This window comes from Jatropha curcas, chromosome 10 (assembly GCF_041381405.1).
Source record: "Jatropha curcas cultivar XTBG-Jc1 chromosome 10, XTBG_Jcur_1.0, whole genome shotgun sequence".
Taxonomy (NCBI): Eukaryota; Viridiplantae; Streptophyta; class Magnoliopsida; order Malpighiales; family Euphorbiaceae; genus Jatropha; species Jatropha curcas.
This window is the reverse complement of record NC_143160.1, coordinates 5754490-5772940: the sequence shown is the minus strand read 5'-3', so window position 1 is coordinate 5772940 and position 18451 is coordinate 5754490. Positions and strand designations below refer to the sequence as shown.

Below are 18451 nucleotides of genomic sequence, written 5' to 3'. Positions count from 1 at the left end.
AGATTTTGATGCAACCCACCTACGCATTCTTATTATCCTGGAGACAGGTATATGAAACTCATTCTGCTGTTTGTATTATCTAATATGAATATGCAAACATATTAATGGGTATAAAAGGATTTTTGAAACTTGTACATGATAATAATCACTTAAATCTTGTACCCAGAAAATTATGTTGGCAAAATATTTAAATACAAGAATGTAGTTCTAATTCACAATGGTTTTCAGCTTCTCCATTTTCTCTTGCCTGATGAACAGCTACTTTGATAGGGTACCCTGCTATTGTCTCATTATCTGCAACTTGTTCCTTGTCTGTTTTCAGAGCTTGTGCTTCTTTTGTTTCCTCGAGTGCTTGAATCAAGTTCAAAAGACACTTGTCAGCATTATCCAGTGGAGACTTAGGCATGAGGTTCTCTGCAACATCAGCAGGTGTGATCTTTATCTCCTTCATTAACCCTCCAATGATTTCGAACATAGGATGTGCTTCCAGTTTCAAGTAATTCTTGGCGAGCACCTTGAATGCTTCAAAACTGCAATAAGAAAGCTGAATGTGCTTATCCATTCTTCCTCTTCTTATCAAAGCTGGATCAAGCTTCTCCACATAATTTGTTGTGAACACAATTAGCCTTTCTCCTCCACAGGCTGACCACAACCCATCAATGAAATTCAACAATCCTGAAAGTGTAACCTTGCTACTCGCCTCCTCTTTTAGCTCTTTTCGAGGAATTTCTTTCTCTAACTTGTCTTTCTCATCATCTAAACACTTATCTGCCGCTTTCTTCTTCCTCTGGCCAGTAAGATCAAGTGAGCAATCAATATCCTCAATAACAATGATGGATTTACTAGTCGTTTCGATCAAAAGCTTTCTTAACTCAGTATTATCCTTAACTGCAGTAAGCTCCAGATCATAAACATCATAATTCAACAAATTAGCCATTGCAGCAATCATAGTAGACTTGCCAGTTCCAGGAGGACCATAAAGAAGATACCCTCTTTTCCAAGCCTTACCAATTCTTGAATAGAAATCTTTACTCTTAGTAAAAGTAACAAGATCTTCAATAATCTCCTGCTTCTTTTCAGGCTCTAAAGCCATTGTGTCAAAAGTTGCAGGATGTTCAAAAACTATATGACTCCACATAGTCTGCTTATAACTAGGCCATTTATAGCCAGGACTATTAGTATAAAGCTTTCTTTGCCTATTTCTAACCCTAATTTCCTTCCCTTCCCTCACCACATATGGCAAATAAGCCCCAGTTATAATCTCCCTATGATTTTTATGAAAGGTAAGCTTATAATACCTTTTTTCTTGCTGAGGATACATGGATTGGCTAGGAGATAAAACTTTGCTGGATACCCACCAAACCCTAATTCCCTGAAATTCATCAGTAACCCTCTCATATTCATCCATACTAAGTATTAAGTTGCTGCAATCTCTACCCATTTCAGCTTTTAGTCTTTTAGCACACTTTGAAGAATTTACACTAAGATAAGCCTCAACAGCAGAATAGGCTTCACTTCTCCTTAAACGCTCACCAGTATATTCATGGATTGAAATCTTTATGTAAGGATAGAAGAAACTCATCATTCTTTGGCTATACTTTTCCATGTACCTCCTAATCTCATATGGGCAATATTGGCGAAATATAGCCCAAAGAAACATGAAACTGGCAATTGTTGATCCCATTGTCGCCCACATCTCACTCATTGTTGGAGGTGGTGCTACTATCATCCTTTCTTGAATCTTGAGTTCTTGATCTTTTAACACAGTGCCTTTTTTCTTTCTCTCTTGTTCTTGTTTTTCTTTTGTTTTATAATAATTTCAAGAATTCAAGAATCTTGATGGGTTTTGGTTGCATTGGCTAATATAAAGCAGAGAGAGAGAGAGAGTAGGTAAAGAAAGTAAAATATAATAATAGTAATAGCTAGTATTTGCTAAAAACAGTAGGTATTTAAAAATTTAATGAATTGGTTTTTTGAGGTACATGTCAAATTCAACTGGGTAGGCGATTTGTTTTTCATTTGATTAGTGGGATTGTGGTCTTAAAAAGTACAAATAGAGTCAAGAATACTCGCTACTGAGCAAGAAGCCACTCATTTATTATTATTATTAGTCACTGATTTGTGTTTTGCTGTTTTGTATTTCCAATACCCACAAAAACAGTATGGTACTTCCCTCTAAAAGTACTCAGAAAGTTTTCTGCTATTAAAAATTGGACATTATTGGACAGTTGTCTTGCAAGTGAAGTGAGAATGAGAAAAATAACATAATAAACTAAAAAACAAAAACACTAGTGGGACTCATGGAGGAAAGAAAGGACACTCTGTTAGAAATCATCATTCATTGAATTGACGGTTATGATCATCTTTTAAATTTTAATTTCAGTATAAATTTTAAAATTTTAGTTCAGATTTAATGAATCAGTTTAAAATTTTAATTTTAATTCCGATTTTAAAATCTTCGAGAAGCAAATTATATTCATGTACATGAAATAATTGACCTTACAAGTTCATTGCATGATATTGAAAGAACTATGATAATTGACAAGAACATTCATAAGGTCATCTCTTGACATAACTCACAAGAATTGATTGTACCTTACACATTATCCATTGAGTTGCAAATTGCAATACCAACTTTTTATTTTTATTTTCATTTTTATTTTATTTTTTGAAAAGCAAATTTCATAACTACTCATTCGTTCTTGCTTCACTACCTACAATCATATTAATTGTCCTTTCAGGATCACTAAGGATACAATCCAAGTGTTTTTTTTTTTTTTTTTTTTTTAATTTTAAAAGATTGAAGTGACTTAAAAATTGGATTTTACTAATATAAAAAAAAAATCTCCCTTTTTTAAAAAAAATTATAAAATTTGTTTTTCCACAAAAAGTGACCATTTCTATGCACAGAAGAAAGTACAGAAAAAGGTAGAACAAAATAGAAGAAAGTGAAATGTAAAGAAGAAAGAAAAAGACTTGTCATTTAATTCTTTTTCTTACCATATTAAATGTAGAGGGGTGTTTACCATACAAAGCAAAAGTAGGAAATAGGGGGGAAAAGGTTAATTATCAGAAAATTCAACTGAATCAATTTTATTTTTTCACACCAAAAATTCTTTAAAGAGGAAAAGAATATTAGCATTTCAATTTCTGATAATCTCATGAATTATGAAATAATTTATTATTAAATTATTAATATAAAGATATTTTTATTTTTATTTTTATTTTATTATTAAAATACAATGCTTTTCACATATAAATATGAATTAAATAGGTTAAATTATACCATAATTATTGCAATTCTTTGAGAGCCTATGTTATGTACTCTAGGCATTATTTGATTGAGGAGGGAAAAGATTCTCAAGCCCCACCTGCCCACAAATGACAAAGTTTGTCAATGGCATTTTCTCTTCAAATTACAATTTTTTTTTTTCTCTTTTACAAAAAGAAGAAAAGTTACAAACCAAGTCATCTTAAATATTCATTAATTAGGCTATGATCAAACCTAAAACCTTTTTTAGGTATTTGATAATATTTTCGCAAAAGGCAAAGAAAAAGTTAATTCTCAGAAAAAAATAAATGTTAATTAGGTAAAAATAGGACTGATAAATTTTTCATAAACTGTCTGGAAAATAATTGGTTTGAAGTTATTTAATAAATAGAATTTGATTTTTGAACTAAAATTAAGACAAACCCATTGAATATTCATATAAACAACCTTTGACATAAGCAATGGTGGATATGAAATTGGTGAAATTTAGTAAATGTGTAAAGGAAAGGGGAGCCTATCAAATAATTTGAGCAGAAAATAGATAAAGTGACAACAGAAGCAATCTGCAAGTAAAACAAAAAACATGGTATGGTAAGGTTAAAGAGATTGGTGGCAGAGGTTGGAAGAAAAGTCAGCATCAAAGAATGAGTGGCCACTGCAAAGCAAAGCAAAGGACTAGTTGGTCACTTTCATCTGTTAAAAGAAGACAAAATTGTCCAGTCATTTCACCACGTGGCTTACTACTACTTATTATTTGTTGTCTTTCCTATATTATTGCTAATTTCACTTTTCTTCTCACTTTCCATTTCACGCCTATCTGTGTTTTTTTTTTTCTTCTCATGCATGAAAATGTCATGGAGAATGAAAGAAGGTTTAGTATAGATGAGCCAACTAATAAAAGAGTGAATCAACATTCAATGAAGGGTTTACTTTTGATGACCCAACTAATAATAAAATAATAGTAAAGAGGGAATTGCATTCATGGCTGGCGTCCCATAAAAAGGATAAACAAATACAACCCACTGGATTATGTAAAGTCGCTTTTGGTTTTTATTTATTTATTTATTTATTTATTTCAATTACAGCCCTTGATTCTGTTTAGCAGATTATTAATTAATTTATTAATTAATTAATTTTTAATGACAGGACAAAGTACTTTTTATTTGAGCTGCCCACCTCCATTCCAAATAATATTATTTGCATCTTATCATTATCCATAAAGAGTAGTTTAAATAAATATAGAAGACATTTTTAAATTCTATGAAAAATAAATGCCACAAACAAACTCTAAAACGAGACTAATCTCTATCTTGAAAAGGAAGGTACATAAGTTTTTTGACTCCCAACCAATATAAGATTCTAATACCAGAAAGCCAACCTGAAAATTTAATCAATCAGGCTTAATCTAATGGCTCAGCCTCCTGGGTGCATTTACCATGCACTGAGTAATTCTAAATTAGGGAGACCGCAAAAGAAAAACCTATCAACTATAATTCTTTGTCAAATTAATTAAATTTCGATTAAATATTATTTGCTTACTGATGATTCCAGAAAGATAACAATGCAAGAAAACCCTATTCTATTCTATGTACAGGATGAGAAAAAAGGTATAAGAAATATCTTCTTGAGACTTTATGTTTGTTGAGAGCAAAACCAAACTCGACCCTCTAATGAAACTATAACCATCCGATCTTCTGAGCATATCTATGGATGCCAGATATTTTGTATATTTTTTCTTGGCAAACCGGCTTGTAAAATAAGTATAACCATCTATTTTCGGAGCATATCTATGGACGCAGATTCTTGACATCTTCTTCTATGGCAAACCAGCTCGGTATTATATTTGACAAATGAGGAGAAAGATCCTTATAGACATTCTTGATAGTGCCTTCAGCAACTCGAGTCACAACTGAAATATCTGCAACTATAAAACATTAATCTTTTCTATAAAAAGATGATTAGCAGGACTAGTAACTTCTCACCTTTGAGAGGCTTCTTATCGTCCGTAAGTTGAGTAATAATATAAATAACCGCTGCTGCCACTGATATTGGGCTCCTCCTGCGCAAAGAAAACACAGTTTTTTTTTTTTTTTAAGTCAAAATATTGAAAAATGGTAATGCAAGATCTTTTATGTCGTATTAAAATTCAATTTCGCATACTCGACATCAATAAAAAACTTTTGATAATTACATAAAAAACAAGAGAATCCAACAATAGTGAATGTATTTTCTTCTGATATTTTTCCTTGCTGACTTCATTTCAGGGAAAAATAAAGGTATTCAGTGAGCACTTCTGTGTCATGATCAAATGAATTAGGAGATCTATTTTGAAAATGAAGAGAATGTGCCAATGACAAAAAGATACAAAATTGACTCATGAGCACAGGTTTTATTTCTGCATGAAAAATTTGACTAACATATTTGATCTGTTGATGAAAAAATAAAAATAAAAATAAAAAGAAGAAGAAGAAGAAGAAGAAGAAGAAGAGAGTTAATGGTTCTACTTCCATTATAAAAGTACCAATTCAATTGAAGCTGCACAAGTAAATGAAAACATTTAATGAAGTGCTTATGCATAGCAAAAGGAAATGATAGCCCAGTGCTACTAAGCCTGCTAACCAAACAAGAAGTTCTGCACTGTTCATCATTAATGGAATGATGTGCCCAGGCACACTTATAAACAGTAAAAACTATTTAGGATATAACTTTCTTATTTCTTCAACAGAAAACAGAGCAAAACACATGAAATCTATACCAAACCTCAATAACATTTTAATCTCTGCCAAGAAAGCCGGAACTAACCTTATGTCAAGTCCTTCAGATTTCTGGACAGCTTCTTGGGCTGCCTTAACTGCTTGATTGGTCATTCCAAGGTTGGAGCAAAAACGTCTCTGTAAAGTGAAGATTTGAGTCAAGTACAGTACAGGAAAGCAAGCTTTTGATATTAAAGTAAAGAAAAACAGACTCACCAGATAGTCTGCAGCATGTATAGTTCCCATTTCCACAGAATGCCCCATCTCTACTTCCAGATGTTTAACAATGAACTCTTTTGCTCGACCAATTTCCTTCTTTGTTGGTCCATTGACAACAGAACAGATTTCTATAACCATTTCAAAATGAGTATCTATCAGATGCATAGAGGAAGATAACCCAAGTCTAACTGCTATGAGTGGACCAATAAAAATTGTTGCATACCTTTCACAGTCCGTGGCTTGTTCTCTTGTCGACAAGCAATATAGAGACAAGCAGCCAAAATTGCATCTTGATTTCGCCCTTTCAGAGGTTTCTGATCTTCTACCTTCTTATATATTTCATTAGCCCGATCCTTAAGATAAAAAAGGAAAAAAAAAAAAAAAGATAAAAACCTATAGCAAAATAGTAGAGAAAGACTGCTTGATGCAATTAAAATCCAGCACCAAGAATTTTCCTAACATGCAAAGTATAATTGAATTTGATAAAATAATTAAAAAGAATTGTAATCTATCATCAAATCTTACTCATAACATAGTAATGAAACAATCATAGGTCATTTAACAGATAAAATGAGATTTATCATTTAAATCAGAATCATCATGCCTTATGCTAGTTCCATTTAGTATTTCATGACAAACCGAACGGAATGCCTTTGTCAATTAACAATGCAATTTTATTTGTCACATTGAACATGATATGCATTGCAATAAAATACCATGCAAGAGAAGAGTTTGGTTGCTAATTCCACTACCCAATTTTGCCAGCTACAGTAAGAGGAGTTTGCATCAAGTACTTGCTGCTTTAAGCTCCATTTCCCCGTAACAATGATCATGTTTCTTATGTCACTCAAAATCATTAAATTGAGAATATAGAGGCATCTTTGCTCAAAAAATAAAAAGCAATAAAAGAATAGAGAGGCATCTAGACCTAACATAATATGCGTTCTTCATCCAAGAATTGATTCTCAAACCATCTAACTACCTATCTCTTTTTGGTTAATACAACAAGTGTTCCTAGCCCATTGGATTAAGTTCGATCTTATCTGAATCACGTCAGACCCATATGGGAAAAGCGCTCCTAATGGGGATTTTCTCTAGTTACAAAGATGAAACACTTGACTTTTTATTTAAAGGACCTCCACCCAGACCAATCCCCATTGGTATCTAACAACCTATTTTGATATAATGTTCAGTTCGTCAATTTAGACCAAATTGATCCCTGTAACAGAAAATGACATCATAATGTTCCTTTCTTGGCCATCATCTTTATCCTAATAATACTCTTAGGGAAAAGACTACTGCTTCAATCAATGTTCTACATTTTCCTTGTCCAATTTGACATTCAGTCCAAACCAACTGCCCACTAATTTTAAGACATTGCTTTTCAATAAAATTACACATTTGAACTAGCAAGATCATGTTGAATAATAGTAAATACAAAAATTTTTATAAGAGGGAAAAAGGTAGAAAACCAACTGGATATGGAGATAACTTTCACTAACTGACGCACCTTTATGATCGTAACCAGTCCCAACCTGAAACAGGCATTGTCCATTGATTGAGTGAGTTAAAAAACGCAATTGCTTTTCAAATCGTACACAAAATAGCTATCATCTCAAAATTTTCCTTCTATGATCAGAAAAAGAATGCCGCGTGATTTGCACAAATGAAAAATTGAAAACCGCTCAAGAAAAGTCTATAATCTCGGATCAAATGTAATTTAATTCAATCATCATTAAGCACTAAAGTGGTTTTTATGTGTAATCTCTAGCAATTAAATCAAATAATTCAAATATGTTGCCACCGCAATTTCTATTGCCAAATTAAATTAAGTAGTAAGTGTATTTCAATAAAGTTACCATTTTTATCACTGCAAACCATATCTGGGGATCAAACAAAGGCAAAATTTATATATATATATATATATATATATATATATATATATATATATATATATATGGAAGTACTGAGACAGATATGATACATGCCTATCCGCCATGGCAGCAATGGACTTAAAAGCCTGAATCAAACCGCGATCAGGATTAGCGCCACGGCTCTGCCATTTGCCTAGAGAACCAGAGAGAAGATCACCAGAGGAGCCATTGGTTTTAGTAATTACGGTGGTAAGACTGCTGTCAGCAAGGAGAGGATTGAGAGGACCACCGACACGATTAGGGTCGTGATCGGAGGACTCATTGGCAAAAGTACGCCACTCGGAGGTTTCGTCAACGGAGTGGGCTTCGAGAACTAAACCACACTCGGAGCAAATGGTATCGCCGGCGGAGTGGTCGAACACTACCTCTGTTAGTCGCTTACAGTCAGGGCAGTAAGAATCCTCCATGTTCGGTGATCTTCCCTTTCTATTGATTCTGCTAAGCGAGTTAAGGGTCCAGAGTGTCTAGTTCTAACAAATTTTGGTTTTTATTCGGTCGTACGTTTTGCTTTTATAAGGTTTTTTTGAGCGTGTAGTTACATGCCGGCTCAGGCCTTGAACATTGCAATAAAAATTTGCATACATATATAAGGTTAGTTTAGTAATTCTGTTAATTTTATTTTATTTTTTTTCCTTCTAAGATATATGTAGATAAACAATATATATTTAAATTAAAAAAAAATTGGGTATCAAAGTCATTGTACAAGTCAAATGGTTTCATCTCGAGAGTCCTATTAATGGCTTTCAAGCTTGCAAAATAGTTTATGACTAAAAGACCAACAGAGTGTTCATTGAAATGAGCAATGAACTCAATATCCATAAAAATGAAAATGAGTAATGACCTTAATATCCGTAAAAATGAAAATTTACGTTCAATCACCAGCGAGCGGAATCTATGCACTCTGCAGCTCAAAGGGGTTAAAAGGGATTAAACCTTTAAAAAAAGGGTGTTTTACACCAATACTTCACTGTACTATCTAATAAACCAGAGCAAAACATTATCGCTAGGCTCTCCCTTAAGACTGCAAGATAAATTACAAAAGAAAAAAGAAAAAAAAGAAGAAGAAGAAATTAATACAGCCTAGATTTGTGGGGGAAAGGTTCTTGCGTGTATAATTCACTTGCATTTTTCACCATCTTCAAAGTTCCAACGTCAGGGCTAAATGACAACCAAAAAAAAAAAAAAAAAAAAGAGAGGGAGAGAGGAAAACTAATGAAAGAATTTGAACTGCAATTTGTTCTGCCTAGAAAAATAACTAAGCCAACTTCTTCACAGAATATACAATATTTGTTGCTATCACTGCAAAACTTCTTCCTGTGAACTTTTCTTTTCTCGACTTTTCTCCAGAATAACAATCCAAGACTCTGATCATTGTCGCATTGCACACATTCGCTCGAGTCACCAAGTGTTATCGTGACCATAATTCCATGTCCCAGCACTTAGACTTTTCCCCAACAGGCGTTGAGATTTGTTATCTCATGTTGCAGCATTGGGGCTTTCCCAGCTTTCGTAATTTATCCCAAAGGCAGATCATTTGTCTCGGAGATTGGTAATGTGCAGTGAAATAGCCATCGATGCATCCAAACTGGCAGAACTTTAAGCTGTGCGAGTAATCCACAGGTTTTGAGCTGTTGAACTGCTCCACCCACATGCCCATGCTCACGTCTTCCATTTTGAACAGCTGCAGAGAGTGCAGAGCTAAAATTAGTTGAACTGTTCTCCCACTCTCATCTTGTTTTTTTTTTTTTTTTTTTTTTTTTTTTTTTTTAAGTGGTTTAGGAGTTTCTAGGAATTACTTACTCTTAACTTATGTCTCTCAAACTCGGAAACAACGAACTGCGCAATGTCAGAGGACAAAATATAGCCTGGGCCATTTGCATAGGGTGGATAATCTTCTTCTGGCCACTCCTGAAACCACCACAAATCAATGAATAAATGGAAAGACAGGTTTTTAAGTCCTCAATCAATAAAGTGCATATGTATATAGTAGCTCTATCAGATCAGTATCATTTAAACCCAGAATAAAATGTATTTAATGCTCCTTTTCCTCTTTCTTGAAGAATGCAAACCCATAGATCTATTTGCTGGAACTTGATCCTAATACATACAGCATGATGAGATGTTACACAACCATTATCACAAAGCACTGTTGCAGTTTCACATAAAATCTAAGGGAAATGTACCAGTGGCCTCCCACATGAAGTTTGAATGCACCATGTTGAATTATGGGTTTGGAAAGGACCTACTGATTGGTAGCTATCCAATGAGATTAAAGGATAAAACAATTAATAGGGTTACCCATACCTCATATGTCACTGCCCATTTACCATATCGAAGTGGCTTGTGATAGTAATTTATGTTTCCAATATACAAGCTCCTACCCTCAGGAACTTTCCTTGCTTCATCAATGACTGCATCCACTCTAACAAATGTGTCATCATCACCTTTCATAATATACTTCGCTTGCACAGTGCGTACCTGTGAAAATAACAGTCATTTTATACAAAATAAACATAAGAATGAATTGGTAAAATTTTAATAAATCTGAAAAATTCATTACTCACTCCGTATTCACAAATGGCAACAGTTTTTAACACCACAAGGTCATAATTGTCCATGTAAGGCACAATAACAATGTCACCAAAAAATTCTGCCTCTTTCTTCAACTCCAAATTCACTTCTTTCCTGGCATGCTGTCCAACATAAATTAAAATAATTAATTACTTTCAATTCTATTAAGGAAGAAAAAAAAAAAAAAAATCAAAACTGCAATTGCTAATTAATTCTTTGCTTACCAATGCTACAAAGAAACGAGCTACCACATTAGATGATTTAATAAGCCTATGCTGCATCCAAGACTTCCTCACAGCCATCCTCTCAGCAAAATGATTGCCTGCAGAGAGCACACCAATAAAAAGTTCTGCCGCAACCTCAGGAAGAGGTGGTGCTCTCCATCTGTGTGACATCTCTAAATGTTGCTGAGGAGCAAAACTAGGGTGTGTGGTGGGCAACGAAGCAGCAAATACAGAGTGAACGTCAATGTCTCCATTCACCGTCAGCCCCGTGGCATCCTCAAGAGTATAACCCTGTCGGCATTACCAAATAATATTACAAAATGTGCAACCACATTGATGTTGAGATTGATTCAATGGTACGATATTACTTACAGTGCGATAGGGAAAAGAGGTGACATGCCTCCCATCAACATTAACATGATAACCCTCTAAACCCGCACTGAGTGTTAGAACAAACAGCTTTTCCTCTACAAAAGGATATGGCCAGTCAACAGAAACCTTTTTAGTTCGACCTATCAGCCGGCTTAACCACCAAGTGGCCTTTGACTCCTCTGAGCGATTGTCATCATCACGGATCCACTTCTCACACTTCACTTGACCATCAACTGCAGCCAATTTAAACAATTACTCACTCGGGTAGAAACAAAATAGAAAGGAGAAAAGTCAATCATCCCAAAAAAAAAAAAATCCGAATAAAATAAAATTTCTCATCGTTTCTATAAAATTTCAAGAGACATCTGGAAAATAGGGGAACAAACTAAAATCCACAAAATCCTAAATATTTAATGTGGAAGTTCTATGCAGCTGTCAAGAAGATGGAAGGACTTTTTTTTTCTTGTTTTGAGCGATCGTGTTGGGGGAGGGAGGTCAAAGTTTAGCTGTATATAACTTAATGGCTTTCCTCCCAGTGTCTTCACATAGATTATGGGCCAACAAGTCAATACAGCTTAACTTACAATTCCTTGTAAATAAAATTTAAGGGGGAAAAAGCACATGAAAAAAAGATTTGCTTGACAGAATATAACACAACTATCCAAGACTTCCCTTCCATTTAGGAGGCTTTTTTCAAAGAAGTGTCATCTTTCTAATGGTCATATTTCTCCACTCATTTTGATGAGTAAAAGATAAATTTGAAATTGCCTTGCCTAGACTGCAGAAAAGTTTATTTCAAAATTTCTATATCGACAACACACCACAACCTTCACATAACCTAGCCACGCCATTAGCTACATAATTCCAATGTTCAAATTCAAATGCACATGTCTAACATTTCAGAGTCCTACAAAGGAACAAAATCTCTTACCCACCATAAATCATTAAAACTAGGCCCGCTAAATTTAGCAGTGTATGACTAAATAGGATCAAAATATGCTAGAATGAGCTAAAATTCCGACGACCAACCTCTCGCCGCAACAACCAAAACAGAAGAGCTAGATTATCTTCTCCATATTATTACAAAGAAAAGCATTTCAAACTTCAACTCTCACTTATCTTCTGATGCATCATTTTAACTTTCATGCAGCAAAAGACATCAAAGAATTAGATTTACATGATTACAAGTTCAAGTTATGTTAACCCCACAACAATACATCTCCCAAGCCCACTTCTGACACGGCATCAAACTCAGCAGTCAAGATTACAGCCCAATTCTAACGAACCAACAAGCCGCATTTGCTTGTTATTCCCCTACAACGAATTCATTTCTACAGACCAACCATGAAAAGACCAATGCATAAACCCTCAAAAAAACATCTCTAATGCCCTTGAGGGCTACGAAGTAAGAACTCACTAGCACTCAAAATGCACTATTCAAAAACTCTAAAGCCGGTCATAACAAACAAACAAACAAAAATCACTTGTCCATAAAAAATGATCAGCCAAAAGAACACTTAATTAGACATTAACTCACCTGTTTCCTCATCAGCCTTAGACTTCCAACCCTCACAACGCAAGGCAGTCCCCCACTGCATCCTATAACAAGTATTCTGCTCAATCACCGGCTTCCCACTCCAATCTCCTCTCAACCTCGGATTGAAATGCAGAATCCTTGGCGGGTCCTCGCCTTCCACTGTCTTCAAACCCTGCAACTCCATCATAAACTGCGACACCATCAACGGCTCTTCCCCCTCTTTCAACAGCGCTATCTTTGGGTTTTTCTCTGCGTGGGCCCCCCTCGGCTTCCCCACCACCGTCACGTGTGAACCCAATGTCAGCCCACACGGCAACTCTACTACCTTCCCTCGCTTCAAAAACTCCGAACCAGAGAGCGTAGCCGAATGAGGACATGATTCGGATAGGTTCTCGGGCTTGTTAACTTTTGAAACCTGAAGCCTACCGGACTCTATCCCTTCCCAAAGCCTCCTCCCCACCTCCCAAGCAGTCTTAGCACTCTTATGGAGCTCCACCGACCCATCTTTTTTAGTGGGATCAAATGTTTTCGGGTCAAAATTCAAACTTGACAAAATATTAACGGGAGGTCTCTTGTAACTTCCAACCCTGGTTTGGGACTGAGTTGGTTGGCCCGAGTTGTGAGAAACCCATAGAAGAGGCCGAGTTGGAGCATCTTTATCCTGCAAATCCTCTTCGCTTTGAAGCAGAGAAGGGCGAGTCAGGGTTTCTTGAGAGACAGCACTAAAACCAGTATTGAACACAAAGGGGATTTCTAGAGTTACAAGGAGTATATACAAAACACCTACACCAATCAGGATTTGAATCGATCTTTGCCTGCTTAAGGACACAAACACGTCAAATTTATCCAATCTGGTATCCGATTTACCCCTTTTCATATTTGGAACTTTAAACAATAGCAAAGAAATAAAAACAAGAAACCTAATATCTGATAGAAAGAGAGAAACTAAAATCTGGGTAAGAAAAATTCAAGAAAAAAAAAAAGGGGTAAGAGAAGGGTATTATAGAGCTCTAGCTACAGAATCAGAATGAATTAGGTGATCAACATTCAGGAGAAGAAACGCGTAGAGAAGAGAGAGGATTTGAAATGAAAGAAAACGGGAAAGAGGGTTTTTTATATATTATATTTTTTAATAATCATGGGGGCTTTTTGAACAAGTCGGTCATTTTGAACTTTCTCCATGAATATGAATATGGGGGAGAGTAACAGAGAAAAAGAGGAGAATTTTCCTTTTCCCTTTATTTTTTTTTTTTTTTCAAATTGAAAATCATTTGGTGGCTTAACAGAATAGCAAGAAATAGAAAATTCAAAAAAAAAAAAAATGTTAATTTGGGAGCCAGGTTAGATATAAAACACGGATTATGTAATTAAAAAATTACTCTCAATTAATAATAAGTTTTTTTGGAATTTTATAAAAAAAATTTTAATACATAGTACATATTTTGAAATATGTTGGTGTGTATAATTATTATTTATTACCAAGACTATATTAATAGGACCCTACATGCTGTCAGAAGTGGTTGTGGTCTTTATGGCAATAGATTAGGAAATTCATCTTTATTTTTGAGTGAAATTAGGGATTTTGTTCAGATAAGGAGGAATGGATAATATATATCTAACCAATAATTAGTTATATTTATTGCAATTTTTTTTGAATTAAATCATATATTCTGTTCTTTATTAAATTTTTTAAATATATTTATAGATATGTTAGAAAAAAGGTTATTTAGTGTTTTAATTTTTTTTTCTAGTAAAATCACTTCTTCTAAATATTTTACTATTACTGAATATATTTGTGTACTAATACTTAAAAATCAGTATACAAATAATTTAATAATAACAGTAAGAAAGGGTAAAATAAATAATAACAGCAAAATAGTGGTAGCTTAACTTTTGTTTTGTATTGAACACTTATAGAGGAGAGAGAGAGAGAGAGAATCCATTTCAAAAATTAGAAAACAAACAAACAAAGAAATGAGAGGTAGAAAGAAATAGAATCTTTTATTTATTTATTTATTTATTTATTTGAAGTATTTGGAAAGTGGGACTGCGTTTTAATGGAATGTGAAAGTGTGATGCCCACAGAGATTAGGTGTCGCTCTAACCATACACTTAAAGGACAGCCACTTCTTTTACGCATTACACTTGGCTTTTTTTGAAAAATAATTTCTTTTATTTATTTATTGTCACTTTCTAAGTTTATTTCCGATTTTAAATTTCTAACTCACCTTCACTGCTAAGAAAAGACTTTTCTTTTTCAAGCATCGACTTTTCCAAAAAAAAGTTTATATATATATATATATATATATATATATATAATACGGGATTTGGTTCAGCTTATTTATATTGCCGAAGCTGATAGATGTTTCACATCACGGTTATATTATAAATATTTAGTAAATTTTTAATCAGCAGTTGATACTGATAGTTTAAGTTGGCATTATTTTTTCAACACCGGCAAAAATAGTTTTAGCAACTCTGGCATGGCATGATAATATTATGCTTGAGTTCGATTCATTTAAAAGTAGATGAATTTGAGTTTACATTCCAAATTTATCAAATCAAAACAATAAAATTTACCAATTTTGTTTGGTCGATAAAATTGGCTCATGATTCGTGTTTAATAAAATTGATTCATAAACCGACTTATGAGTTAATTAGTTGACTTCAAACGCGACTTATTTATTAAATGAATTTGACAGCTTAGCTTGATTTGTTCTGAATAAAACAGACTCATAAGGCGATTTGCAAGCTAGTTAGTTCAGTTTGAGCTCAACTCATCCATTAAAGTAGTTCGATAATTTGGTTTAATAAGCTCATAGAACGACTTTAAGTGAATTTTTAATTCAGCCGATTTTTGAATAACTCACAAATAAGTCAGTAGATTTACAATTTTATATAGAATAAATCAGTTTAACTATGAGATGTTCAGGGATAAGTCAAAGCAGTGAAATCCAATAGCAGTCAAATTAACTTTGAGTTTGAAAAAAAAAAAAAAAAAATTCAAATTCAAATAAGTTGGCTACCTTATCTTAGTCAAATTCTGTTAACTGAATAGACAGAAACTGAAAAGATTTATAATTTATCATCTTAATTTTGATAGTTAAGCTGTCAATTAGGGTTTACAAATAATTAACCAATTCATGTGATCCGACAGTAATAGAAAGATGTTGATGCTGATTGAAAAATAGAATGGATCCTTTCTAGGAATACAATTCGTACAATTTGCTGGATAATTTTTTGGTAATAACTAATATTTTTATGTTGTTTTCCTTGTCAATAATGAAGAAAATGTCTTTTATAGGACCCATTGAATTGAATTTGAGCCTTGTATTATGTGTTTGAGTGAAAAATAATAATAAGGGCAAAGAGGGCTTTTTAAAGAAAAATATTAGATATTCTTATAGATACAGTTGATCAAATTAAACATCAACTTCCCAGAAAAAGGCATAAATAATTAAATAACAAGCAATATACTAAAAATTGTATTCTTATTTGGCCTATTATTTTCTCCTTTTTTTTTTTTTTCCTTTTCCACATTATTTTTCAATTGATAAAAAATATTTAATAATTATAATTATAATTATAATTGAAGAAAATGTTTTCAATTCTGATATTTTTTCCCTCATTTTTTTTTTCTCCATCCTTATTGCTTGTGTTCCTTTTGAGCTAATTATATTAGTCCAACCATTAAGATAAGTAATCATTAAGCCAACTAAAAATTCTAAAGTAGTCTAATTAGTTGATACCAATTTTGTATTTTTTATACAAAAAAATATGACTAAATGACTAAATACATAAATTTCATTTTTGTACAAAAAAAAAAAAAAAAAAGATTTTTAAGTACTCTCAATTTTTACTTTGATATACTAATATTTAAATTTATAAAATCATCCCGTTAAAATCATTTTATTGAATGTTTTAAATTAAAAAATTCATTTGATTAAATACTTATTGCTTATTGGGTAGTTGAATATGTAAAAATTATTACTTTTTACAGACAAAAATTAAAAACCTTTTTACATTGTTGCAACTCATGTGTAATATTATTAAAGTTTATAAATCCTGTAAAATTTATAGTGCTATAAAATTTTTTAAAAATTATAAAAATAAAATTTATGCTTAAAGATATACTAAATCTTGTATTGGTGTTGTGAATGTGATCTAAAGCTTGAAGATAAGTGGAAAAAGGTAAACACAACTAAATTTGTACTATTCTTCCACAAAATACACACTTATAGAAAGCAAAATTATGATATTATTATGCTTATGGAGGCAAATAAGATCATTTATGCATGTGGCTGATCTGTTCTTATTATCTTAAATGAGTAGTCACAACTCCTAGTTAGTTCACAGCTAAGATTGGTCTTGGTTCCAAAAACTACATTTTTTTTTTTTTTGTTTAACTATTCAGACTGATCTGACTAAACTTGATTTACGTTAGGCAGATCTATAAATGAGGTAAAATGTTCCCTTCCGAATGTTTAAAGAGATTTTATATCCAAAATTTGAATTCTAAATTTCTAATTAAGGGAGAAGAAATCTCTGTCATCCAATCTCATCTATCGGGTCTAAAAATAACAATTTAATATAATGTAAACTGTCAATAGCTTGCTTTAGTTGAAAAGATAGTGTTACTTTATCACTTAAAGTGGAGTTTTAATGCATTTTCCACCAAAACATTGTCACTAACTAGTGTATATAGATTTCACTGTTTCCAAGTTCAACTTCAAAAGATCTTTTAATATTAGGCATGGTAGTGGGTTGGAGTGCAAAATTAAAAAATGAGATGTGAAGTGTAAAGTGAGCAAATTAATAGTTACTAGTCTTTTAATAAAATTCCAACTTAAAAGCTTTATACGCAAGATTATATAGTTCTCTATCATTTTTTTTTTTTTCATTAGGAACACAAGAAAACACTGAGAGAAAAAATTACCTTTTAAGCACAGAACTATATACTGTTGAAAGGCAAATATTTGATAGTAATAACTAATAGGAATTAAAATCAGTATTACATATCCACGAGGAGTGACTTAAGATATAAATATTACCTCTCTTCGAATCCGCTCTATCACAAAAGTTATCATCAATTTAGTGAATATTATTAAAAAAGGAGAGCCACCCCAATTGTGTAGTCCATAGTGTTATTCCGGTCCATTGAGCCTCCTATATTTCAAAAAAAAAATATACTCGGAAAATCAAGAATTTAATAAGTGAAAAACACTCGCGGAGAGAGACAAACACAAACTCCAAAATAAAAATGATTTCATACTTAAAGGGTGTTAGAACGCTCGCAGTAATATTAAAAAAAATAAAAATAAAAATATCCAAAATCAAAAGTTATTACTAGTATTACTATGGATTTTTTATAGGTCCAACCATCAAAATGCTATTTACATTTGACAATGCTATGGATATACTTTTATAAATTTAGGTGTTTCGTTAATTATTATTTTAACACAAGTATCAATCAAATAACATTAAATTGAGAAAGAATAAAATTGATTCAATAGTTATTAATATACAAAGCTATGGAACACCATTTCAAAATTTTTTCTTTTAACGTTATT

At 32.8% G+C, this 18451-nt stretch overlaps 2 protein-coding genes and 1 non-coding gene across 5 annotated transcripts; all 3 read right to left on the bottom strand.

Annotated features, from left to right (window-relative positions):
- Positions 1-136: 136 nt before the first annotated feature.
- On the bottom strand, positions 137-2047 carry LOC105640469 (AAA-ATPase At3g28580). The gene has a single exon (XR_016322813.1). It is a non-coding gene; the product is annotated as an AAA-ATPase At3g28580 (transcript).
- Positions 2048-4554: 2507 nt separating this feature from the next.
- On the bottom strand, positions 4555-8683 carry LOC105640468 (transcription initiation factor IIB-2). 3 transcript variants are annotated; one of them, XM_012224784.4, is made up of 7 exons: positions 8232-8678; positions 7754-7778; positions 6467-6596; positions 6241-6371; positions 6074-6162; positions 5254-5330; positions 4555-5189 (listed from the first exon to the last, which is right to left on the bottom strand). In XM_012224784.4, the coding sequence occupies exons 1-7, from the start codon at positions 8582-8584 to the stop codon at positions 5059-5061; spliced, it is 936 nt and encodes a 311-aa protein (XP_012080174.1). In that variant the 5' UTR covers positions 8585-8678; the 3' UTR covers positions 4555-5058. The 3 variants fall into 3 exon arrangements, with proteins under 3 accessions (XP_012080174.1, XP_089571927.1, XP_020537406.1); XM_089715801.1 differs by having other exon boundaries at positions 6074-6371; positions 8232-8683; XM_020681747.3 differs by lacking the exons at positions 7754-7778; positions 8232-8678 and adding an exon at positions 6960-7710.
- Positions 8684-9085: 402 nt separating this feature from the next.
- Positions 9086-14073, bottom strand: LOC105640467 (Galactosyltransferase family protein). The gene is made up of 7 exons (XM_012224783.4): positions 12882-14073; positions 11345-11577; positions 10973-11263; positions 10742-10870; positions 10482-10655; positions 9978-10085; positions 9086-9858 (listed from the first exon to the last, which is right to left on the bottom strand). The coding sequence occupies exons 1-7, from the start codon at positions 13756-13758 to the stop codon at positions 9649-9651; spliced, it is 2022 nt and encodes a 673-aa protein (XP_012080173.1). The 5' UTR covers positions 13759-14073; the 3' UTR covers positions 9086-9648.
- Between the last annotated feature and the right edge of the window lie 4378 nt (positions 14074-18451).